The sequence below is a fragment of the Camellia sinensis genome, chromosome 14, assembly GCF_055761805.1.
Source record: "Camellia sinensis isolate YWXY chromosome 14, ASM5576180v1, whole genome shotgun sequence".
In the NCBI taxonomy this organism is placed as follows: Eukaryota; Viridiplantae; Streptophyta; class Magnoliopsida; order Ericales; family Theaceae; genus Camellia; species Camellia sinensis.
The window spans coordinates 58,665,071-58,690,715 of record NC_138974.1 but is presented as its reverse complement, the minus strand read 5'-3'; the positions used below and the strand labels follow the sequence as shown (position 1 = coordinate 58,690,715).

At 36.8% G+C, this 25,645-nt stretch overlaps 2 protein-coding genes across 2 annotated transcripts in view; one reads left to right on the top strand and one right to left on the bottom strand.

The window, feature by feature from the left end:
- The window catches only part of LOC145807008 (protein MAINTENANCE OF MERISTEMS-like), a 204,771-nt gene that overhangs the window by 55,552 nt on the left and 123,574 nt on the right, over window positions 1–25,645 (bottom strand). The gene's annotated exons all lie outside the window — the stretch shown is intronic.
- LOC114296938 (putative Histone-lysine N-methyltransferase ATXR5) lies at window positions 901–1,995 on the top strand. Its single transcript, XM_082906830.1, has 5 exons — window positions 901–956; window positions 1,068–1,133; window positions 1,219–1,278; window positions 1,391–1,603; window positions 1,833–1,995. Exons 1-5 carry the CDS (start codon window positions 901–903, stop codon window positions 1,993–1,995), a joined length of 558 nt encoding a protein of 185 aa, XP_082762956.1.

Below are 25,645 nucleotides of genomic sequence, written 5' to 3'. Positions count from 1 at the left end.
TTATAAGTGACATAATGTTACGATCCAAGTATGCTATGAATTCCCGGACCGGAGGTTCCTTATGGAACTGACAAGCTATCTGTACCCGGCTGGAGGTTCCTAAATGGAACTGACAAGTTAACAAGTTCCCAGTCCGGAGGTCCCTATAAGGGACTGACAAGTTATCCTTACCCGGCCGGAGGTTCTTTTATATAGCTGACAAGTACGATTTGAGACACTCTGTGTGCAATCTATTAGCACTAATGAATGTAAACTTTTATTTCAGCCACAAGTATGGAACATCATTCATATGCCCCTTTACTTAGTTATTAATTATTCGCTGGGCATTCGCTCACTAGTTATTTATATGTATGTAGGTGAGCAGATTCGTGATCAGGCTTAAGGTGATGCCTGGAGTATTTTTGTGATAGTCAGCCACCCTTTACGCCTCACGAGGAGGTTCCATATCATGTCATGTTCTGTGGCTATGTTAATATGAATGTATAAGACTGCTCCTTTTGTTTTATGAGCGAGTTCTCTTTTGTATGTACATGATAATGATGTGTAAATGCTGTATCTATGACGTCGCTTGTATATAAAGTTGAAGAGTTCCTGTTTCATGTATGTCTTCACAGCTCAATAGACTTCATATATTTTATATATTTGCTTCTGCAGCCCCTAGCTATATGTTAATCAGTCAAGAGGCCTTCGGTAATCCAAGGATTACTGGCTGCTCTCCGAACTTTCACCCCTTGAACACCATTACAATAGTCCAAACATGCCTTTTTTTAAATTTTTTTTTATTTTTATTCTAATGATAAATAGTTTAGAATTAAAATCACAATACATGTCACAATGAAAACAAGTTCAGAATTAAAATCATGTATATTAGGCTTTATGAGTATCTTATGAATACTCGAGATGCTGAATGCATCAAACATTGACACCTTTCTCATAGCCATTGACATAGTTCACAGGTTATTTTATTTTATTTTTCTTTTTAATTATATTTTGGGCAAATGGCTGTGATTTGAGAACATATTAGGCTGTTTTGTGCAATTGGGTCAAATGGGTTTTTATATTTATAGATGTTTCTTTCACTTTTGTGAAGAGATCAATGCCTTTAGTTTTTTGGAATTAGATTCATATTATCGGTAATTGCAAATTTGTAATACATTGCTTTGGAATTTTTGCTCCTACGCACAAGCCTATTGCCTTGTACATCAAACACCACTGTAGAGCTATGTACAAAAAAGGCGAATGCCCTCCCCTTCTTGTAGTTTTCGATTCATGTAAAGGGTAACCATTTTAAATTTTTTGAAAAAAAATTCTTGAACTACTACTGTGTTACCAAATTTTTATACGGTAATTCATATTGAATAAATTTTGTTGTTATTTGTTTGTAATGCAGTTTTACGGTAGAGGCTGATGGGCCTACAAAGGATATGACATTAATCACAGATTATACTGGTGATGTGGATTACATTACAAATCGGGAACAAGATGATTGTGATAGCATGATGACCCTTCTTCTAGCAAAGGACCCATCTAACAACCTTCTTATCTGTCTTGATAAACGTGGAAACATTGCTCGCTTTATTAATGGCATTAACAATCATACTCCGTATGCTCGTGTATCCTCTCTCATGCTGTCTCGATTCTAGACTCAAAAAATGTTTCCTTGCTTTTATTTTGATGGTAACTTTATCCATTTCATCGACTCTGAAGTATGTACTCCATTTCTTCCAATGAAGCCACATAACAAAATTCTTTGTTTTTATCGACATCAAAATAAATTTAAAAACTGAGAATATTAAACTTGTTGTTCTTGAAACCTGTCCAATTTTGTGTAGGGAGGGTAAGAAGAAGCAGAATCTTAAGTTTGCGAGGTATAGTGTAAATGGTGAATGTCAGGTCATTTTGGTTGCTACTTGTGATATTGCCAAGGGGGAGAGGCTATATTATTATGACTATAATGGATATGAGCATGAATACCCAACCCATCATTTTGTCTAAGATCTACATAGATATTCGTCTAACGAGTTTGCTTAATTGTTATGCAATTTCAGATTCTGATAGATCCTTCTGATGTATACACATTTTTTTTTACTCTTTTTTGTCGCAGCTTAAACATTTTTGTTGCAGAGTGTCCACATTTTTTCCCAGTTTTCTAATTGTATCCTCAGCCCATCAATTGTAATTTATCATGTAGCGTTGGCCAAGTATGTGCTGTAAGAAAAATAGTGCAGGCGAGGGAACTTTCTTTGGAATTTAACATATGAAGGGTTTTAAATGATTACAAATTTAAGTTACATGGCATTGTCTTTATGTACTATAGTTTCAATGAAATGCATTACTTTTATCTATGGTTTCCTTTAAGTAGGTCACAAGATTACTATGATGGACTATTGGAGGGCTTTTCCTCCAACATTTGTTTCTCTTTACTTATCTTTATTTGAGTTAGATGATATTATCTTTATGTGCTAAAGGTTTCAATGGAAGACACTACTTTTATTAAATGACTGCCTTAATGTAGATCCTAAGATAAACTCTGATAGGCTGTTGTATGTTATTATTATTATTAATTTTTGCTCCCTCTAAAACATATTTCTCTATCTGTTGTTTCCGTTTTGGTTTCTCCTCTCTATAAACATTTCATTATTATTTTTTTAAAATGCTAACCGTCCTCAAGAAATCTCGAAGACAAGAAAATAAAGTAAAATACAAATAAATTCTTTCTGGCTGCCTATTTCTATATTATTAGGGAACTGTTGCTGGAATACCAAGGACACTGTTTGAACATTCATATTGGACCAGTATCTTCATGACTGGGTCTTTCAAATTTGGATATAGTGCCTTGCTGCAGGGAACTTTGTGAATGTGTAATCGTCATCCATCACTTCATGTTGGACATCCACAATTTGCAGAATCTCATTATGATTTATAAGGTGAAATCTCTCTCTTATTTATTTATTTTATGTGAATTTTGATTAGAAAAGTTTTGGATAAATTTCTTTTTTGTAATCTTCCCGAAAGCCCTTATAGGTTTTTATACCATTCAATGAATGCAAAGATTCATACCCAGGTTACATGCTTTAGCTATCTTACCTCAAATATGGAATTCTCAACGTTGTTATATATTTGTGGCCTTGTGTGATGACGTAATTGTGTGGATTGATTTTATGGCTCCTCTTTTGTGGAATTAGTTTTAGATCCATGGGCACTGCTTAGTTTCGGAGCATTTTAGGTGTATAGTCATTATATGAACTTGTGATTTTGCCTAAATTTTTCGTTTATTGATTTTGAATGCACCTTTGCATCTGATTGTTATTCTGATGCTGGTGCTAGTGTTGGTTCTGGTGTTATTGCTCCTGCTCCTACTCCTATTGCTATTATTTCTTTTATCACATTCATCCAACACATTGTTCTTGTTCTTTAAATTTGTCGGTTGCTTTGAATTTTGTATGAACCCTCAAAATAAAACATGTTGGGAAGCCTATTTTTTTTAATTGATTTCTGACTCCTACAGTGGACTGTTGGTGCAGCATGTTGGCTGCCACAACCTAATGCAGTTCCCATGCCATCTAGATACTTACCCAATTCTTGTTCTCATTCGCATCCTATTCTTGTTTCTCACTTTTCTCTCATACCTTATGAAACAATACCCAAACAAATAAAATAGACAATCTAAATCATCTAGTACATACGAAAGTGATTTAAACTGTTATTTCAAAATCAATATATCAACACAATAGATTTTTACGTAGAAAAATCACAATTGGAACACCTCCAATTGTGATTAAAAAACCATGATCTAAACGCTACTAATCAATCTATTATGAAAGTAAGAAAGAATACAAATTAACCAAATAAATTACCCAAACTCTATCAATCCGTCTTCAATAATCTGTATTTCTTTCACAGCAACCTTCGCCTCGGAATTGATCAGATTAATGTTAAATCCACAGCATCTGTGTCGAATCAACGACTGCGCACAGTTTCAAACTCCTTCGAATACTCCACACTTGATTCTCTGGATTTCACCGAAGAAGAACACTCTTGAAGTAGAACATTCAAACATTAGAACTCTTTAATGTGTGCTTGTTAAACCATGTGAGTTTAATACTTAATCAAGCATCAAAGAAAACTAACAAAATAGTCCTAGAAAAAACCCTAGAACCATCAAAGAAGATCTAGAAGTCGCGCCCCAGATTTGGAGCAAATTACAGTTTTATAGCTGCTAAATTCGCAATCTCCACTCGGGCGCTGTAGACACCCCATTTTTTATGGCCCTTACGACTTGGACATCAGCGAGAATGCCGCAGCTTTGAACCTATCAAACCTTGCACCCCTGTTGCCTTGTTTCTAGACCAAACCTTGGATTTTCAAGCTTGTAACCCCGGTGACTTGCCGGCCACTGCTTTGGGCTACCGGCCATCACTCTTGGTTGTCAGTCACTAATCTGGCCTTCCGGCCACCAGTGATGGCCTGCCAGCCACCAATGTCTTTTGTAGATATTTTGTGACAGCTATGCCAGCTGTTTGTACAGATGTATGCATATGCTCCCACATGTATGGTTAGATGTTTGTGAGGGACATTCATGTTTTCTATATATAGATGACCTCCCTCTCATATTTTGGGTTTAGAAAAAGTTTAGAGCAAAATTTTCTCTCTCTCTACAATTCTCTCTATCTCTTGCAAATTTCTTAACCCTTGCTTACATATCCTTCACCTTTGCCTATACACTCTTAACCAAACCTCTCCATCTTTGAGTTGAGCTATCTTTGAGCCTTGTTTGAGCTTTTAAGGGTGTGTTTGCCTTGATTTATTGCTTGGAATTGGTTCTTCTTTTCAAGAGGTATAAGGCTTTGCCTCTTTACTTGTTGTATTCACTATTTTTCTTGCTATTTTCCAACTATTTTTGGGCTGTAAAAACACTGTATTTTTTGGCTAAAACTTGAGTTTTAAGGCCAATAAAGGTTGAGGGGTGGTTTACCATTCTTTACACCTTTTTCTCAAGGCCTTTTCCCTTGTGTTTTCCACCTTTGCACTATCTTTTTTTGAGCTTTTAAACACTGATTTTCAGAGTTATTTTAGTGGCTAAAATCATGTTTTGAAATTCAAAATTTGAGGGGTTAGCCTCCATTCCTTGTGTTTTGCTTACTAGCCTATTATGATCCATGTTTTAGCTTATTAATCCAGGCATTTTTGTCTTAATTTCAGCATGTTTTAGGATTGTTTTTAAACTATTTTAGGACTGTCTTAAGTGTTTGCTGCATTTGAGCTTTGTTTTACATGCATATAGTGTAATTGCCCTCATAAGCTTGGTGTTTTAGGCCTTAGACACCATCTTATTTGAGTAGATAGTGTTTATTTATGGCTTTCCATACTTGTGATCACTCTTAATCACCTCTGCAACCTCCCACATTTCTTGGCTTTTGTTTCGCTTTGAAAGTGGTTTTCAAACTGCTTGTTTGTTTAAGCATGAGATTGAGATGTCATGCTTAATGGTTTAATCCCTTTAGAGATTTAATCCCTTTGGGGGTTTATTACCAATGGTATGATGTCTCTTTCATGCCCAAAGTAACTTTTGGTTTGAGCCATCTTTCCATTAGAGGACTTAAATTCACCTTTGGACTTAATTGCCTGAAGAATGGTTGGTAATCTAAAATGAAGTAATAAAATTGGTGATTAAAAGGTACAAGATAATAACTTGTTTAGGTTCAATCGATGTTAATTGAATTCTTGAGTCTTGAATCGTTTCATATTCATTAGTGAAGAAAACGGTTCAAGATTCATTGTCAGCTACTTCCCTTGATCTTTCATGATAGGGAGGTGGTTTTGAGAGTCTCATTTTGTTGCATTTATTAAAATTGCACACTTCTGTTCATAGGCCATCATGCAATGAAATTGCAAAGATTCATGGTTTGTGAACCAAGTTTACTACTCCTTTGAGCTATTCAAATGATAAGGAGGGGTAAATTGTGCAAACAAACCCTTGAAAATACTCTATCCCTACTCTATTTGTACTCTATTACAGCAAGGAAGCCCAGTCATCAGTGTCTGGCAGGCCCTTATTGCCGGCCATCTTTTGTGGCCGGCAGGCCATCATCAGTGGACGACAGGCCCCTTGCCAGCCACCAGTGCAGAATCTAGCAGTGTACTCCCCCAGCAGAACAGAGTTGGTCTGGAGGTGAAAATTAGTGCCAGTGTTCTACTGTGCAACAGAGGCTTTCAGCAGCAGAAACAGTGGCTTTTTTGGGAGGAAACCGCATTCATGCATAAGCCTTTCATCGATCCTCGGGAGCCATGTTGTATATATTAGTGTTGTGCTTAAAATAATGTTTTTGTACTTAATTAGTTAGAATAGCTAATTTGTCTCATGTTGTAATTATTTTAATTAGCTAGATTAGTTAATTAATTAGTTCATTTGTTTTTTAGTTAAGTAGTTTAGCTATTTATTCATTTCATTTTGTAATAGTTAATTAATTAGTTTATCTTTAATTAGTTAGCTAGTTAGTTCATTAGGACTCTCCTTCATGAGAGCGCAATGTTGTAATAACGTGTATGTCTTCCAACCCCCCATCTTTCTCCCTTTTACTTACTAGCTTAAGATGGTTAGTTTAGGGCATCATGTTTTGTTTAGCGTACTTCATGTTTGCATCCACTTGTATTGCATACACCGAGGCTCGGTTCATCATTTTCACTTGTATTGTTAGTTTAAAAACTTCTTTGAATACGTGCTTAGACCGCATACTATTTAATTGATTCGTATGCCATATTACTAGCCAAGCCTAGTAATTGCATATCGCATGTGTTGCATTAGTCATGTTGCCTAGTTAGGATTATGCATCTTTCTAACTTTATCACCTTTTTGGCTTAGAGTACGAGGTAAGCCTTTACTCGCTTTAGCATATCGCATGTGTATGATTGTCCCCATATTTAGCATACTTGCCATAAGGCTAATTGCTTAAGTGCTATAATTGCTTGAATGCCTGTGGATGAAGGCTAATTGCTTGAATTGAAATAATTTGAGAAATGTTTATGTGTGATCACTTTTTCAAGTGGTACATATTCGAAACAATTTTCAAAACAAACATGAACCAAGTGTTCCAATTCTTGCAAATTGGTCTATACTTGTGTGTGTGCGCATTACATAGTAATGCTAGCCTAATAAATCAGAACAAGAGCATATAATGTAAATAAGATTCATATCATGATTAGTAGAGGCTGATCTTTGATCGAGCGAGCAAGGGTGCTCAATTCATGATCTTTCCCTTTCGTACCTAAGTTCCCAAGATGAGACAATCTTGGTGATGAAGGACACGTGGCCTTTGGCACGAGTCATGGGTTTCCTAAATTTCCCAAAAACATTTAGCTGATGACTCTGTATCTGACAAAGTAGTCTATTTTTGGCAATTTGATTCAAAATCAATTTTTCAAAAGATTTTTCGGATTGGGACTATTTGGTGATTATCTATTTCACATTGCACTTATGAGATCAGATTCAGAACCGCAAGAGTCCGATACTGTAAGGCTTATTCGTCTTTCAAAAGAGGGCGCGAAAAAGTCGAGCTACAGTTTCTGGCGACTCTATTGAAGAAATTAGAGAACTTGACTCGAACTTCATGATATGAAAGTTTATCTACACTTATATGTTTCTTTGCACCTGGAGCCACTGCCCATACTACTAATGTCCAAGAGAATCAGGGCAATCCAGCAGAGCTGATCCCACTACAAGCCTCTAAAGCACTTGTGTATCAAACCGAGGCTCCGTTTGAATTTGAGGTTGACCCAATTGTGCTTAAGGTCAACAAGCTAGAGAAGCTATTCAAGAGAGCAAAAGGTGTTAACTCCATCCCTGACATAGAAGACGGGTATATCGACTCTACAGTGACTTTGCCAGATCGGTTCAAAATGCTGCACATTGATTGATTTGATGGCTCCGGAGATCCCATGGTTCATCTACGGCTATTTTCAGACATCCTGTGACCGTTGGGCCTGACCAGATTGTAGAAGCTCTCTCTCTTTGGCCGTACCATGTCTGGTATAGTGGCCATATGGTATGTGAAGCTGGAGGATTCTATTAAGCAGAACTGGGAGGAAATGGCCGAGGTCTTTATTGCTCAATACTCGTATAACACATAAATCGAGGTCACAACTCGTGATCTTGGGGCAGCGCGTCAAGAGCCAAATGAGGGCTTTTCAGAATTTGTGATGAGGTAGAGGGCTAAAGCTTCAATGATGACCACAAGGCCTTCTGAGAATGATCGTCCTACCTCTGCAATCTGCACAGGAAGTTGTTGCAGAAAATGATCGTCCTACCTCTGTTCACATTCACCAAACTCCATGAAATAGGCGTTCAGATCGAAGACACCATGAAACAATGGTTGATTACTGATGAGAAAGAGCAGGCAAAAAGGCCTTTTGTTCACAATTCCAATGCTACCACCAGTGGTAGCACAGCTGCAAAGCCGTCGGATGTGAGCGTTGTTACAACCACAACCAAGACTACTAATCCCTTTGCCAACACAGCTTCATAAACTTCAGCCAACTCTGCCTGATCCTAAAGGACCTTTACCCTACTCTATATGACCCTATCTCAAGCCATGAGGGTGTTGGTAAAAAAAAGGCACCTCAAACCATTAGAGCCTCGCCCACTACCTGATCCTCTTCCACCCAAACACAACCCAGTGAAGTACTGCGCATTTCACCAGCAGCATGGTCATGATACAAACCAATGTTTCCGACTGTGTTATGAGATTAAAAACCTCATTGACAACAAGGTGATTGCATCACCCTAAAAACCAAATGTAACTACAAACCCTCTCCCGGCCCACAATCAAGTTCCTCCACCTCAAAATCTAAACTTAATCCATACACTGGCTATCCCCTACGACCCCAGCGTATATATTATCCTTTCCCACATACCAAGACCGACGGTGTTCATTCTTGAAAGCACAAATTTGTGCATGATGGACACGTCCACACTTCAACCTAAGCCTATGATGGTGATAGTTACAGTAGAAAGGAGGCTGGTCTTAGAGGAAAGTATGAGTCCTTTGCCGAAGAGCTCCGAGGACTTGCCTAAGGGGATGTATGATCCAAGCCGCTATATTGTGCCGATTGATCAAGTCAAGCTAGAATTGGTGTTGCCAACTGTAGTGGAAGTTAATGTGGTTAGGGAGGATGGCCCAAGTCCAGGGTTGGATGATCTAGTTATGACGACCCTAACTCCTAAACTAGTACATTATATAATTTAAATAAGTTTAATTGCATGATTATGTGCTTGATTGTGTGATTATGTGTTTAATTCTATAATTATCTGTTGATATATGGAATATTTGTTTAAATTGATAACTTATAGTCAGAAATTGAAAGCCTAAATGACTTCAGAAGTTGAAATTGACTAGCCCAATAGGCTAATTGGAATATTTAGAATTTTATGGTGACTTCAATTGAAATTTGATTTGGATCAAAATAATTAGAATAAACTAATTGAATTAGTTAGAGTTAAACCCAATTCATTAAACCTAACCATGTTTGATTAGGCTAACTTAATCACATCCTGTATAAGGCTCTAACTAAGCTCTTGAACTCATTTTATTTGCACACTCAGCTGAGAATTGAGAGAGAGGAGAGCTTAGTTCAACATTTAGAGTGGTACAGAAGAGATTGTAGAGAATTGTGGAAGATTGAAGGGTTGGAGCTATAACACTCTTGGATTCACACAATAGGTATGAGATTCATCCTAAATTCTTAGAATTGTACCATGTAGAAACTAAGTTCATGGAGTTATAGGATCATTAGATTGAATTTGAAAAGGTTGAGCATGAGTTGTTATGAATAGGATGAATTGGAGTTGAATTACACACATAGATGCATAATTTGAGTTTGAATTCATGAAAATCCTACATGCATGACACATTTACACCTTAATTTGGAGAATCCTCCATGTTTTCATGCTTCTCATGCCACTTGATCATGTTTTGAATATGTTTTGAAGAGATATGTATCCAATTTGAATTAAACATTATTTTACGACTTGAAATTGAAGTTAATGGTTGAGAATTTGCCATGATTTTGAATAAATGGTTTCAATTGGAAGTGTTTTCATGTTATATAGTGATTCTCTATGTTTTGTACCAAAAACCTAAGATTTGAGACTTTGAATATCAAGTTTGAACTTCAAACACAGTTCTGGAAATTCCAAAATCTATGTTGTCCGCTTGAGCGAGGGAGTTCACGCTCGAGCGTGGAGCTCGAGCTCCCAGAAGTTTCTAAAATTTACAGTCCGCTCGAGCGACCAAAGTGGCGCTCGAGCGAGGACCCCTTTTCTCAGTCTTCTGCTCGAGCGACCATCGAGCTGGAAATTCATGTATCTAGTACTTTTGCAGACTGCTCGAGCGACTTAAGTTACGCTCCAGTGACCACCCTTGTTTTTGGACCCTTGCTCGAGTGAAGGAAGTCATGCTCGAGCAGAGACCCTGTTTTCAGCAAAATTTTACTAACTCTTCTAAGTGCATTTTTGCATCCTCATGCCACTCCAAGCATTCTTAGGCACCATTTGGACTCCGTTAATCATACAATAAGTTAAAGATGCATAAAGAGAATTGAATTAAAATGAAATGGAATTTCATTTGTACTTTGTTATGTGCTTCGTTTAGGTGGACGTCGAGGCTAAGTGTCACCGCAAACCACTGTGACTAATAACCTTATAAAGATATGTTCAAATTATCTTTACTTTCGAAAATTTTATTGTTATCAAAATGGATATGTGATTGATGGAATGAATAAAATGATTTGATGATTGATAGCATGGCTAGTTGAAATGTTATGACCTATAATGAATGAAGTTCTATTTTGAAACGATATTATGGCATCCATTGAATATAGGCCCTTGCCTGGGGGTAACAATACCATGGCTATAGGCCCTTTCCTGGGGGTAACAATATCATGGCTATAGGCCCTTACTTCGGGGTAATAGTACCATGGCTATAGGTCCTTGCTTGGAGGTAATAATACCATGGCTATAGGCCTTTGCCTGGGGGTAATAATACCTTGGTTAGGCCCTTGCTTAGGGGTAACAGTACCATGGCTATAGGCCCTTGCCTGGGGGTAATAATACCATGGCTAGGCCATTGCCTAGGGGTAACAGTACCATGGCTATAGGCCCTTGCCTGAGGGTAACAATACCATGGCTAGGCCCTTGCTTGGGGATAATAATATCATGGCTAGTATGACACGTCATCATTGGAATGAAATTGTCATTTCATGGATGTACCACAAATAATAGTCCTATTGGCTTTTGTTACTACAAAGAGATGCTTTTATGGCTAATCAAAATGTTTTGTTGTGAATTCGATCTATTATAGCGAATGCCTCATTTGAAAATGATTTAAGATTCATTTCGGAACTGTAAGACATGTTTTTGTACTATTGTCGAACTTCATTCATTTAACCTCTTTATTTTGTTATTACTCATTGGGCTTTAGCTTACTGTTTACTTATATATGTAATTGTAGGTGGGCAAACGGAGCCTCAGAGTTAGACAGCCTCGAGTTTACCTGGGTCAGCCTTTTGTGGAGCTTCCAAGTGAAGTAGTCAGGCTTGTGTGGAGCCATGCTTGTCAAACCCCTTTTGTGTGAATTTATGGTTTTGTATTTGTACATAGTTAGGGTTGTATTTTTTTGTAGACATGAATTGTACTCATGTTGGGTCTAACTTGAAACACAGCCTTGCTTAACGTATTTACTCTCCTCATATATGCACAGCTCAATGGATGAATTTTATAACATTTTGGACTTCCGCTAAGCCTTGTATTTTATTTTAAAGGTTTATTTGTATGGAGGCCGTAGGTAATCTATGATTACTGGCCGCTCATGATGCTAAACCTATAGGGGCGAGTTTGGGTCGTGACAGAGTGGTATCAGAGAATGAGTTATAACTCACTCACTTGTCCATTAAGCTATAGAGGGTCTAGAAGATACTTCAGGAATGCATTCATATGCATTTGATATGTTAAGTGAGATAACCTTGTGATTATATATGCAACTGTGTACATGATTATCTGTATATATATATATAAATTTTGTTTGTTCTAATACAAAACTTCATATAGAAAATGGTGAGAACCAGAGGTGATGAAATAGAGGAGGCAGCCTCCTCAAGACTGGATAGAATGGAATGAATGATGCAAGACATGGCTGAAGCCATAATACAACAACAACAATGGCAACAACGGCAACAACAACCACCTCCCCCACCTCCAATGCCTGTACCACCTCCAACTCCAGGGTGTCAGCCGGAGACCTGTACAATTGCCTTAACTAAGGAATTTAAAAAGATGAAGTCACCACTGTTTCATGGCGGAATTGAACCGTTGAAGGCCAAAACTTGAGTCTTGGGCATTGAAAAGTTGTTTGAAGTGTTCCCATGTATCGAAACTCAGAAAAGTGCAATTAGTAGCATTCACCCTAGAAGATGATGCTAGACGTTGGTGGATGTTAGTGCAAGATGATAATAAGGATCTTACTTGGGCTCGATTTCTAGAAATTTTCTATGAGAAATATTTTCCCTAATGCGTGCAGGATAGAGAGGCAGCTAAATTCATGGAACTCAAACAGGGAAATAAGTCAATTGCTGAATATGAGGCTCAGTTTACAGAATTAGCTCGCTTTACACCCCACATAGTAGACACAGATTATAAAAAGGCCAGATAGTTTGAAGGAGGGTTGCGTGATCCAATTTTGGATAAAATCAATGTACTGAAATTACCGACATACGTGGAGGTACTTGATAGGGCACTAATAGCGGAAAGAAATGTGGCCAGCCGTAAACAAAACTTCGAATGGAAAGGTAGAAAACAGAATTTTAGTAAGGGAACTACTTCATCAAACAAGAAGTTCAAGTCAGGGAATTCTGGTAATACTGGTTCAAGCCAAAGTGGTGATTCAACATCAGCTTGTACTACTTGTGGAAAGAAACATAGAGGTGTATGCTACCGTGCAACAGGGGCTCGTTATCACTGTGGGAAGTTTGGGCGCATTGCCAAGGATTGCACTCAACCACGTCAGGGTGGCAACCAAGGTGCCACAAGCTCAATTGGGTCAACTTCCACAACGAAACCAGCTGCAACATCACCCACTACAAGAAATGAACAAAGGCAAGAAAGGGTTTTTTCACTGATTCCGGGGGATACTCAAAATACTGAGGTAGTGGTGTCAAGTACAATCGCTTACTTATACTTTAATTGATTACGGATCTACACATTCGTTTATTTCTATGGCTTTTGTTGAAACTTTGAATAGACCTATGGAAACATTGAATTATATGCTATGTGTTGCATCACCTGTGGGGAGATCCATGCTATGTTCAACTATGTTTATTGCATGTGAATTATTTCTCGGGGATGCTACTTTGTATGCTGATTTAATACCTTTAGACATGGGACATTTTGATGTTGTTTTGGATATGGATTGGCTAACTAAATACTATGCAACTATTGATTGCGCCTCAAAACGAGTAATATTCCGACCTCCCGGGCAAGATGAATTTTATTTTGAGGGAAATGGAGTAGTCTCACCACCATACCTTATATCTGCAATGAAAGCCCGAAAACTAATGAATAAGGGTCGTCAAGGGTATTTGTGTAGTGTAATAACCGAAGCAACAGTAGACATTACTCTAGACAGTATACCGGTGGTGAGAGATTTTCCTGATGTGTTTCCGAATGAATTACCTGGCCAACTTGTTGATAGAGAAATTGAATTCATAATTGATGTAATACCGGGAACTCGACCAATTTCTAAAACTTCCTACCGTATGTCAACTACTGAAATGAAAGAATTGAAAATTCAGTAGAAGGAATTGCTTGATAAGGGGTTTATCAGACCAAGTACATCCCCATGGGGCGCACCGGTATTTTTTGTTAAAAAGAAAGACTTCACTCTCCGATTGTGCATTGATTACCAAGAGCTCAACAAGGTAACAGTGAAAAATAAATACCCTTTGCCGCGTATTGATGACCTGTTTGACCAGTTGCAGGGGGCACAGATATTTTCAAAAAATGATTTGAGATCTGGATATCATCAATTAAAGGTTAAAGCTGAGGATGTTGAAAAGACTGCCTTTCGAACCAGGCATGGGCATTATGAGTTTTTAGTCATGCCATTTGGGGTTACAAACGCGCCTGCAGCATTTATGGATTTAATGAATAGAATTTTCAAACCTTTCTTAGATGACTTTGTTGTTGTATTCATTGATGACATCTTGATCTATTTGAAAAGTAAAGATGAGCATGAATGACATTTGAAACTAACTCTTCAAACACTTAGAGAAAAACAGTTGTATAGGAAATTTAAAAAGTGTGAATTTAAACAATTGTATGGGAAATTTTAGCAGAGGAGGTTGTACTACCCATTAAGAGCACAAACAACATGAATGTGACATTAATCACCATTGAAGAAGAACAACAACAAAAATATGATGATGCACAAGAAGCCATTTCTAAGTACAGTGAGAGAGAATGTGTTGAGAGAACATGCCACTTGCAGGATTATATACACTTACAAGGCTAGGTACAAAAGAATGTTGGTATTTTTTTATAATAATATTAGAAAAATATATTAAATTAAATTAAATAATAATGACAAAATAAACTATTTTTTTAATTAAATAATGAAATATAGAATAAAGTACATGGAACATATTTCAAGACGGATTCACATAGACATACAAAATAATATACAAAAAATAGTTTTAATCTAAAAATTCCAAAAATAAAAGATAAAAAATGCAAACCAAAACCTGTGTAATCACAGTTTCCTTAAAACAGATTCACTGCCTCTTGATGGGTGTTGGAGGTACGCTGTCGTCTATCTTCCAGAATACGACGATCAGAACCAACTAATGCAAAAGTACCTTTTGAATAGATTCGGCAAACTTGACAATGGCGTCATTCTCTCTAACAGGAACCAAAGAAGGGGCTAGCAACGAAGATAGGAAAAAAAAATTGGTATAAAAATAATCTCCAATTTTATTATCTCAAAACACCATCTCATTTCTTATAAAAAATCTCTCTAAAATTATTCTATGAAATTGGAGGGGAAAACCTCTATTTATACTTGTACGGGAGAACCTTAGCCATGAAATCTAACCTCAATAGGATCATCAAATTGCCATTAACCAATGCCATCAACTCTAGCCATTAGAGTTAGAGTTACAAAGGTTAAAAACTCATGACCACTAATATAGTCATCAACTTTATCATCAAAAGATGAGAGTTACGAAAGTTTATAATTTTCATATGCTTAAAATATACAAATAAATATATATATATATATATATAATATGATATTTGAATAATTCTAACAAATGAGTCGTAAAACGGATACAAGTATTGGGTCACAACTGATCCAAACTCAGTCTAAAATATATGCACAAGACAAGCCCAACCCAGGATGGCACAACCTGACCCATGCCCCAGACTAAATCCAACACATGCATGTACACAAGTTTAGGCCAATCCAAACCAAGACTAAAAATAAGTTAAAGTCCAAACCTAGGATCAAGCTCAACTTCTATTTATGTCCACTTTATGAGACAATTTTCATTTACAACCTAATAGTTTCGACTCATTATTTCTGTATTGCAACATACTCACTTAAAAGAATACAAAACCACTCGGACCCACTTCAACCAATGGTTGGATCTTACTTTAATTTTGAATTAAAGTTGCTGAAAAACCATTATTTTTCAACAAAGAATACCTGTGCAAAAAGATGGACTATTAAGGCTGTATTGTTTCATAGATATAGAGAGAGATTTGAAAAATGAAAGAGAAAAAATATGTAAAACACAGATAAAGTGTAGTCGAGGTGTGCGTAAGCTAGTCTGGTTACCTGATTATCAAATATATATATATAGTTATATTTCATTCATATTTAACCAACAATTTTTCTTTTTATTTTTAAATCTCTCTCCAAATTTATACACCAAATATTGCCTAAGAAATTTTTAAAAGAAAGTGAATCACATTAACTTATGTTAAAATTTGAAAGAAACTATAAATTTGATATAATTATATTGAATTCCTATAAGATTTTAATTCACGCAAAATTTATTTTATTTTTCATTCATTAAATGATGAGTGCCATTCTTTTACATTGATATATATTTTGTCTTATTTATCCATATGTGTACACATCATTTGTATTAGTTTTAGATATTTTAATTTTACTAAAAGTGAGATCGGTATAATTATACCAAATTGAGCAAATAATTTTAAAATTTTAGAAATAATTTTTTGGTATTTATTTTCATCGAACTAATTGAAATAAAATTTTAAAAAACAAACAAACATAATAAATTCATATGTCATTTGATCTAAAAATAATAATAAGTTAAAAATGATTTGATCAAGTCAAGAGTGCAGATAATTCACATAACGAAACGATGGCCACATATTTCTACATCAAAGGCTTCTATAAAAATAATAAATTAAAAACGAATTGATCAAGTCAAGAGTGCAAATAAATTACATAGTAAATGAAACGATGGGCATATTTGTACATCATAGGCTCCATTTCATGTACAAACAAACAATGGTCATTAAAAAAATATTGGAAACATTTAAGATTACTATTAAAGATTGTAAATTGTGGCTCTTTTTAATTGTAATCCTTAAAATCAGCTCAATTAACATTACTTAAAATCGACTAAGCTACTAAGATTCGTACTGTGACTGGCTGCAAAGAGATTGTAGTGTAGCACTTTCTTTTGTGTATCTGTTCTTTGTTTTGGTGGTTGTTATTGTGGTTGAATTCTCTCCAACTTTGTGTGGTACTATTGGACTTGTTAGTGTCAACTTAATTAGAACTGACTACTATAGTTTTGATACTTTTTGTACCCTCTATCTTTATTGATGAAGGTCATTATAACGGAAGTGATTGAGACCCCCCCACACACACACATACACGTCGGCTTTGGTGATCGGAAAAAAAAAAAAACCTAGCCAATCATAGGCTAGTGGGGGTCGTGGGGGTCCGGATCATTTTTCGTCATTATAATTATATTTCTTGATTAGCCTCAATAAAGATTTCTTTGGCCATTTCAAAATAAATAAATAAAAAATACTTAAAATCAGAACAAAAATAAAGCGTTTTATGGTTGATTATAGGCCTCATTTGTCAATAGGTGATTTTAGTTAAAAAAATTACTAAAAATTGTAATATCTCTGTCTCTATTTTTTTACATGTATTTTTATAAAAAATAAAAAATAAAAAAAATTATTAAAATAACTAATTTCCAAACCAACCTTAAAGTTTTAAAACTTTATAATTTTATAGGTTCAATTGAACAGATAATTATTACTCAGCGTGACTTAAGTGACTTGATCATTAACTTTTTACATGATAAAATAATTTTTCTAATTAATTATCTTATTAATCTAATTTTCTTTAAGCCTTTACCTCTTAAACCACATTTTTTCTCTTTCTTTTTAAGAGTGATTGACCATATTTTAAACTTGTAATTCATATAATCTCATATTTTTTTTTTTTTGCAATCTATTTAATCATTTTAAATGTGTAATGACTCAATTGTCAACTATATTGGAGTGTTACATTTGGAAAAGATACACTAAATTTTTTTTTTTTAATATGTTATGTTTTTGAAGTGTTACATTAGAGTGTTACATTTGAAAAAAATACACTAAGAAGTCTTTTAGTGTTTAAATGTTATGTTTGGCAAAAAGTATATTAAGGAATTTTTTAGTGCGTTATGTTATGTTACGTTTAGGAAAAATACACTAAGAATTTTTTTAGTATGTTATTTTGGAGGAAATTTTTAGTATTGGAGTATTACATTTGGACAAAAATATACTAAGTTTTTTAGTGTATTACGATGGAGAATTGTTATGTTTGAGAAAATTAAACTAAGAAGTTTTTAAGTATTGGAATGTTATATTTGGAAAAAGTACACTAAAATGGTGTTCGGGGAAAGGGTTAGGATAAAATAACCCATTAAAAGACAAAATAGACTAAAATAGTCAATAAGACAAAATGTCACATTCAACCCATAATCGTTTCACTTTTTCTTTCACAATCATTAAATCAACTACCCAAAAAAAAAAAAAAAACCAATCAACTTCTCAAATACAACTAATTTAGTCTAAAATAATCAAAAAATCAAATAGCCAACTAAAATAGCCAAACTTCCCAAACAAGGCCTAAGGAGTTTTTTAGTGTGTTGCGTTGGAGAAGTCTTACGTTTGGGAAAAGTATTTTAGTGTTGGAATGTTACATTTGAGAAAAAGTACATTATGAAATTTTTTAGTATATTACGTTAGAGTATTACATTTGAAAAAGTATGTATTTGGTTATTATATCAATATTTTCAAAATTATGCTCTTATTTTATATTAACTTTTATTATAAAATGGATATAAGTTAAAAAGAATTGTACATTATTGTTTAAAAATCAGGGCGTTATAACTTGTATGCTTACCAAGAATTTTTTGGAGTGACGAAAGCATGATCTAAAAATTAAATCTAACTTTTCTAAGATGGCTTCCCCCAATGAAGAAGGGTAAAAATGTCCACCAAATCATACCAAAAATAAAATAAGATCTCAAGGTAAAAATGTCATAACAAAACAGACCTATAAGTGTATTAGAAAATTCATAAGACTGATTAGAATAACTGAACATTAGCTTAAATAATTTTTTGTTTAAAAAAGTAAAAATAAATAATAATAATAATAATAATAATAATAATAATAATAATAATAATAATGTCGTCACTGATAAGCTACTTAAGCTACCTAATGATCAAGCTAGACTTAATGATCACGATCGACCAACTCATCAGTTGCAGCTCCAGACACATCAGCTACAGCTCAAGTCACACATGCCAAAGCTAGATACAGGATAGACAACAACCAGATGAGCTGTAACTTCAGTTACAGTCTTGCAGTCTATTGTAGCTCAGTTAGCCAAAGCTTGAAGTTTGTTAGTTTGTTAGAACTAGAGTTAGATAGTGGTTATGGTTAGGTCAAGTAGTTAGTAGTCATGGTTAAGAGATTGCATCACATGTATATATACGATTGAATATCTTTGTGATGTGTTGTTGAATAAAGTAGATTACAATTTCTTTAAAGTATCAAAGCTATAGGCTCCTACGAGCAGAGATCCTTTGAGATCTTTCTATGGCTACTTCAAACCCTATACCTCCACCAACCTCCATGTTTATACCTTCAAATACTTCAAGTTCTTCACATTCTTCTTCATTACCTGCAAATTTTACACTGTTGATTTTAAATCTGAATGCCTTTGTGTCTATAAAGCTTGAATCAACTAATTACATTGTCTAAAAGAGTCAACTACACAATGTCTTGAAAGCTACGAATAGGGTTGGGTATAGGGTTATCTGACCCGCCCAAACCGCCTTACCCGACCCGACACGCACACATATGGGCGGTTTCGTAAATACATTAGGGTCGAGTACGTTTTGGACTTTGGCTAATTTTCAGGTTGTAGGCGGGTTGCGAGTTTGAACCGCATCCGCCCAACCCGCCTGTATTAACATTTTTTTTTTCGAATATTTTAAATCTGGACCATTCATCTTCACTTCATCTATACCCAAACAAACAAAAAACCCTAATCTAATCTCTCAAACTCAAAAACACATTTGCGCAGCTCTCACTCTATCATTTTTCAGTCCCTCACTCTCTGTTTTTTCATTTGGACCGATTAACCTTGCAAGAGATCGACTCCCTCTCATCGTAAGATCGACCGATCGACCACACTTTCTCATCGCACCGATTGACCTCGCAAGATCGAATCTCTCTCCAACAACTCTCAGGTATATGTCTCTCTGTCTCTGTCTCTGTCTATTTCCCCAATCTTCGATTTTTTTGTGTGTCTCTCTATGCGCAGCCTCTCTTCTAATCTCACTCTCTCGTTCTTCCATCTCTCTCTCTCTCTCTCTCTCTCTCTCTCTCTTTCTCTCTCTCTGTGTCGACCGGTAAAGAGATCAATTGACCTTCGCAAGATCGACTCTGCTCTGCAACTCACAGGTAAGCCTCTCTATCTCTGACTCTCTCTCTCCCCGATCTTTGATTTTTTTTTTTAGGCAATCAGATTCAGATTTGTGTCAATGGTTTTTTTTTTGTGTTATTGGAATTAAATCTGTGTTATTGGAATTTCTGTTTATTTGTTCATTGGAATTAAATCTGTTTATTTGTTCATTAGAATCTCTAAGTTTATTTATTTTTATTCTTTTTTCTGTTACTGGAATTAAATCTGTGTCAATGGAATTAAATTTGAATTTATTTGTTAATTTCTATTTTTTTTAAAAACTGTTATTCAATCTGTGTTAAATCTGAGAGTTAGAATTGAATCTGTGTTATTGGAATTAAATCTATGTTATTGGAATTTCTATTTATTTGTTCATTGGAATTAAATCTATTTATTTGTTCATTGAAATCTCTGAGTTTATTTTATTTTATTTTTGTTATTGGAATTAAATCTGTGTCAATGGAATTAAATCTGAGTTTATTTGTTCATTTCTGTTTTTTTTTTAATTTGTTATTCAATCTGTGTTAAATCTGAGAGTTGGAATTGAATCTGTGTTATTGAAATTAAATCTGTTATTGAATATGTGTTATTGAATCTGTTAGATGGTGATTGAATTTATAATTAAATTGAATCTATTATTGAATTTGTTAATAAATCTGTTATGTTATTAAAATTGAATTTAATTGATCTGTTATGTTATGAAATCTGTTATGTTACTGAATTTGTTATGTTATTGAATTTAATTGATCTGTTATGTAATTAAATCTGTTATGTTATTAAATTTAATTGATCTGTTATGTTATTGAATCTAATATGTTATTAAATCTGTAATTATGTTATTAAAATTGAATTTGTAATTTTTGTAATCCAGTTTAAGTGGCGGATAGTGTTCAATCTCCTGCAATCAATCTTTTACCTCCGGAATCCTCTAATTCTCAAATGAATCTCCCCTTAGCCGAACCCGAACCTGAACCTGAGCCTAAGCCTCCTAGACCCCCTAAGAGAAAGAGTGATGGTGGAGGGGGGAGAGCACCATCCACAGTTTGGGATCATTTGGATAAGGTCATATGGACCGATTGGAAGCGTAAAGTCGTATGAAAATATTGCAAGAAAGAGTATTTGGCTGACTCTAGACTTCATAGGACTAGCAATTTGAGGAGTCATACACCCACTTGTAAAGAATATTCAAATAGGGATAGAAATGGTCGACAAACATTAAATCTGAAAAACCTAAGTGATTCGTGATTAGATCAAGATTTAATTGTACCAATTCCCAAACAATTAAAACTAACAATCTAAATCATCAAGCCCGTACGAAAGTGATTTAGATTGTTGTTTTAAAAACAATAAATAGACACAAAAGATTTTTATGTGGAAAAAATCACTATTGGAGCACCTCCAATTGTGATTAAAAAAACCGCAGGCGAAACGCCACAAATCAATCCACTATGAAGGGAAAAAAGAATACACAATACCCAAACTCTGTCAATTTGTCTTCAACGCTTTGTATATCTTCCACCACAACCTTCGTCTCAGAATTGATTAGATTGATGTTGATTCCACAACATCTAGGTCAACTTAACGACCGTGCACAACTTCAAACACCTTCAAACACTCCACACTTGAATCTCCGGATTCCACCGAAGAAGAACACTCTTGAAGATGATCACTCAAACAACCCTTTGATGTGCATTATCAAAGCATGCAAGATTAATATTCAAGCAAACATCAAAGAAAAACTAGCAAACTAACCTCAAAAGAAAACCCTAGAGCTCCCAAAACAGGTCTAAAAGCCTTAAACCTAAAACGGACTTAAACACATATATATAAAAAAACAGGGGCTGTGTACCCCATTCAAGTGCAAGACTTACCACTCGAGCAGAGTCACTAAAATGCGTGTGATAAAACAAAACTACGCTAGAGCGCTGGAACTTACGCTCAAGCGCAAAAACGCGCCTCCCAGTAGTTTTACAGACAAGCCAAACTGCTGAGAAGGTGCAAACTTCGCTCGAGCGCATCATTTCCTACTCGAGCGGGACAAGCAAAAACCAAGGAAAAATTACAACTCAATTAAACTAAGTTTGTTCACGGAATTGGCAACAAGTAGGGACCTAACAATCTCCTCCTTTGTCAATTCCCGGACAAAACTCTTCTAACAATTTTTCCTAACAAACACATGCACTAGACACACTAATTAACACAAATACAAGATCCAACCTATCAGACACAAAACAAAATCTGCAAAACCACAAAAGTCGATTTAATTGAGAAATATTTTGAACAATGTAGAACCATCCACCTGTGAAACAATGATCAACATACCACAAAAACCAAAACTGTTGAACTCAATAAGATAATAAAAAGCAAAAAATATGAAAAAATAAAATAGCCAACTATACTAGTTCTAAACCAAAGAAAACAATGTATAGGAGATATGAAAAATCAAAAATCCAACTTGTGGGGCCGAGTATCGGGAGTCGTAGAGATTCCGGATATTCAGACCTGGGAGAGTCGAAATTCGTGGCACTCGGCATCGGCTCACAAGCTCGAATCCAACTTTACTCGGCCAAATAGCCGATTAAGCAAGGGGCCGAATAAAGAGTGGTCTACTAGAAAATGTGCCGAATATGGAGTTGGAAATGGACCTAATCCCGAGGCCCATGGAAGAAAAGATATAAATAGAAGAACATCAGCCAGAAAGAGGTACATGAGAATTGTTGTGCTTAACTTAGAATACAAGCATTCTTGAGTGTGAAGACTGACTTGCCCGTTGGAGTGCTAATTCTGGCACTCCCGACCGGAGTGTTTATTCCTTTTCAGGTGACTATCAGCGGATCACGAGCGTCCCCCAGGATCAGAAGAGTATTTCCAAACCACTTCTCCACAATTGGCGTCGTCTGTGGGAATACTTAAACACATCCATTGCGAGCGCAACAGAAGACCCTCCGATAGCCACTGATGAAATGATGCAAAGAGACGACCTCACTCTATCATACATGCTTGGACCGAACACCATCCCTGTAAGACTCGCTTTGAATTTTGCCTCACCCTCGACTCCAAAGCATGAAGCAATGCAAGCGATCATGGAACAAGCAAAGCAAAATGAACATAGGTTGGAGAACATGATCGCGGAGAACGAACGTCTTCGTGAAGATTTGGCCTTGGAAGTGGCGAAGTCCAAACAAGTTGTACGCCTAAATCCCGAACGATCTTCGAAGGCAAGTGGTCGACGATCTCGAGCTCGACAACAAGATACTGATAGCAACTCCGTCCCATTATCCTCGGAGCCCAAGAAAAAGGGACGATTCGAAATTTCCAGTTCTTCTGAAGAGAGTCCCCATACAAGGTGTAAGCGAAGAAGAAACAGTTCGGATGAAGATCAACACGATCCTTTTGTACAACGGATTGCAAAAGTAGTGCTATTCAAGAAATTCAAAACACCATCATTCACCTCGTACGACGGTAAATTGGTGCAAGATGGCCGGCTACAATAGTCCGTCCGAAAAGGCAACCCAACCAAAGCAATAGCCTTGAGACAGGATTCACATTCGCTTCGCTTGATCCACATGATATACAGCCAGCCAATGTCATCGGTGGTGCATGCAATTCAGTCGAAGTCTAACCCTCAAGAGCAACTCACTCCGACTAAACGGCCCCATGAAGCTGAGGTTATCACTTTTGATGATTTAGATTTGGCCGGAGTAACACTGCCCCACATTGATCCATTGGTAATTGAGTTATGCGTAAACCGATTCACAGTTGAGCGCGTACTCATTGATCTGGGGAGCACATCGGAGATTATGTACTACAAGACATTCACCAAACTCGGCTTCTCCGAATCGGATCTGTCTCCGGCCCTTATCCACTATTCGGCTTCAATGCCAATCCAGAGTACCCGTTGGGGAAAATCAGACTTCCCGTTAGAGCAGGTTCCCGAATAGTGGATGTAGGATTCTTGGTCGTCAAGCTGCCGTTGTCATATAATCTCATCTTGGGGCTATCCTGGTTGCATACTATGCGAACCGTGCCAAGCACCTATCATCAGCTGCTCCGCTTCTCGACAGAACGCGGTATTGAGCAAATCTATGGCTCCCAGAAATCGGCACAGGCATGTTATCCCTTGCTGAGAAAATGCCAAAGGAGCTACAGGTGAATTCCATTGAGATGCCAGATCGAGAAAGCCTCGACGATGTTGGGCGGCTCCCAAATGAAAAGGCCACGGAAGGCTCAGAACGAGTTGAAATTGATGGAAGCCTAGACAAGTTCTTCATGGTCGGCGCCTCTTTGAGTCAGGCCGACAGACATCAGCTAATATCTTTCCTGCTCAACAACCTCGATGTCTTTGCGTGGACTCCGTACAAGATGCCGGGTATAGATCCGTCAGTTTCACAGCACCATTTGAATGTCGATCCTAAGTGTAAACCGATCATTCAGAAAAGCCGACGGTCAGCCGTAAAGCACACTGCCGCCGTTGTTGAAGAGGTTGACAGGCTGCTTGACGTCGGGACAATTAGAGAGGTGACCTACCCTACATGGCTCTCTAATACAGTGGTGGTGAAGAAGAAAAATGAAACTTGGCGAGTGTGCGTCGATTTCACGGACCTAAACAAAGCCTGCCCAAAGGATTGTTTTCCTCTTCCCAGGATAGACCAGCTTGTAGATGCTACGGCGCGCCATCAGCATATGAGCTTCCTTGATGCGTACAGAGGTTATCACCAAATCGCTATGCATCCGGAGGACCAAGAGAAAACTGCATTCCTTACCCCAAGAGGAACCTATTGCTATAAGGTAATGCCTATTGGGCTGAAGAATGCAGGGGTAACCTACCAGAGACTGGTCACCACCATGTTCAAGGAGAAACTCAGCAAAACTATGGAAGTGTACATTGACGATATGGTGGTCAAGTCCAAAGAAGAGCAGAATCATATAGCCGATCTGGAAGAGACATTCGGCATCCTACGCAAACATGGAATGAAGTTGAACGCTTCCAAATGTGCGTTTGGTATCGGCTTTGGAAAATTCTTCGGCTACATTGTCAACCACAGAGGAATCGAAGCCAACCCAAGGAAAATCACAGCAATCCTGGAGCTCGGCTCCCCTCGTTCAGTAAAGGAGGTTCAAAAGTTGATGGGGATGGCTACCGCACTCAATAGGTTTATCAGTCGGTCCACAGATCGCTGCCGACAATTCTTTTATACACTACAGCAGGACAAGGCTTTTGAATGGTCCGCCGAGTGCGAAGCCGCTTTCAACAGCCTGAAGACCTACCTCCGCTCAGTACCACTCCTAATAACACCCTCTGCTGGCGACCCGCTCATTTTGTATCTGGTAGTTTCTGACCGAGCCGTCAGCGCCGTATTGATAAAGGAACAACTAGGGGAACAGCGGCCAGTGTATTATGTGAGCAAGGCAATGGTTGATGCCGAAGCACGCTACCTTCCGCTAGAAAAGCTTATCCTAGCCCTAGTTATGGCAGCAAGGAAGCTCATACATTACTTCCAGGGGCATAGCATTGGAGTACTAACAGATTATCCCCTCCGATCAGTACTACGCAGTGCGGAAGCATCTGGATGTGTTTCAAAGTGGGCTT

Excerpts from the sequence above, each read along its gene's own strand:
- LOC114296938 (XM_082906830.1), top strand. The coding sequence starts at position 901 with ATGCTGAATGCATCAAACATTGACACCTTTCTCATAGCCATTGACATA. Across the intron at positions 957-1,067 it reads GCCATTGACATAGTTCACAG|ATGTTTCTTTCACTTTTGTG; the intron begins GTTATTTTATTT and ends TTATATTTATAG. Across the intron at positions 1,604-1,832 it reads GGCATTAACAATCATACTCC|GGAGGGTAAGAAGAAGCAGA; the intron begins GTATGCTCGTGT and ends AATTTTGTGTAG.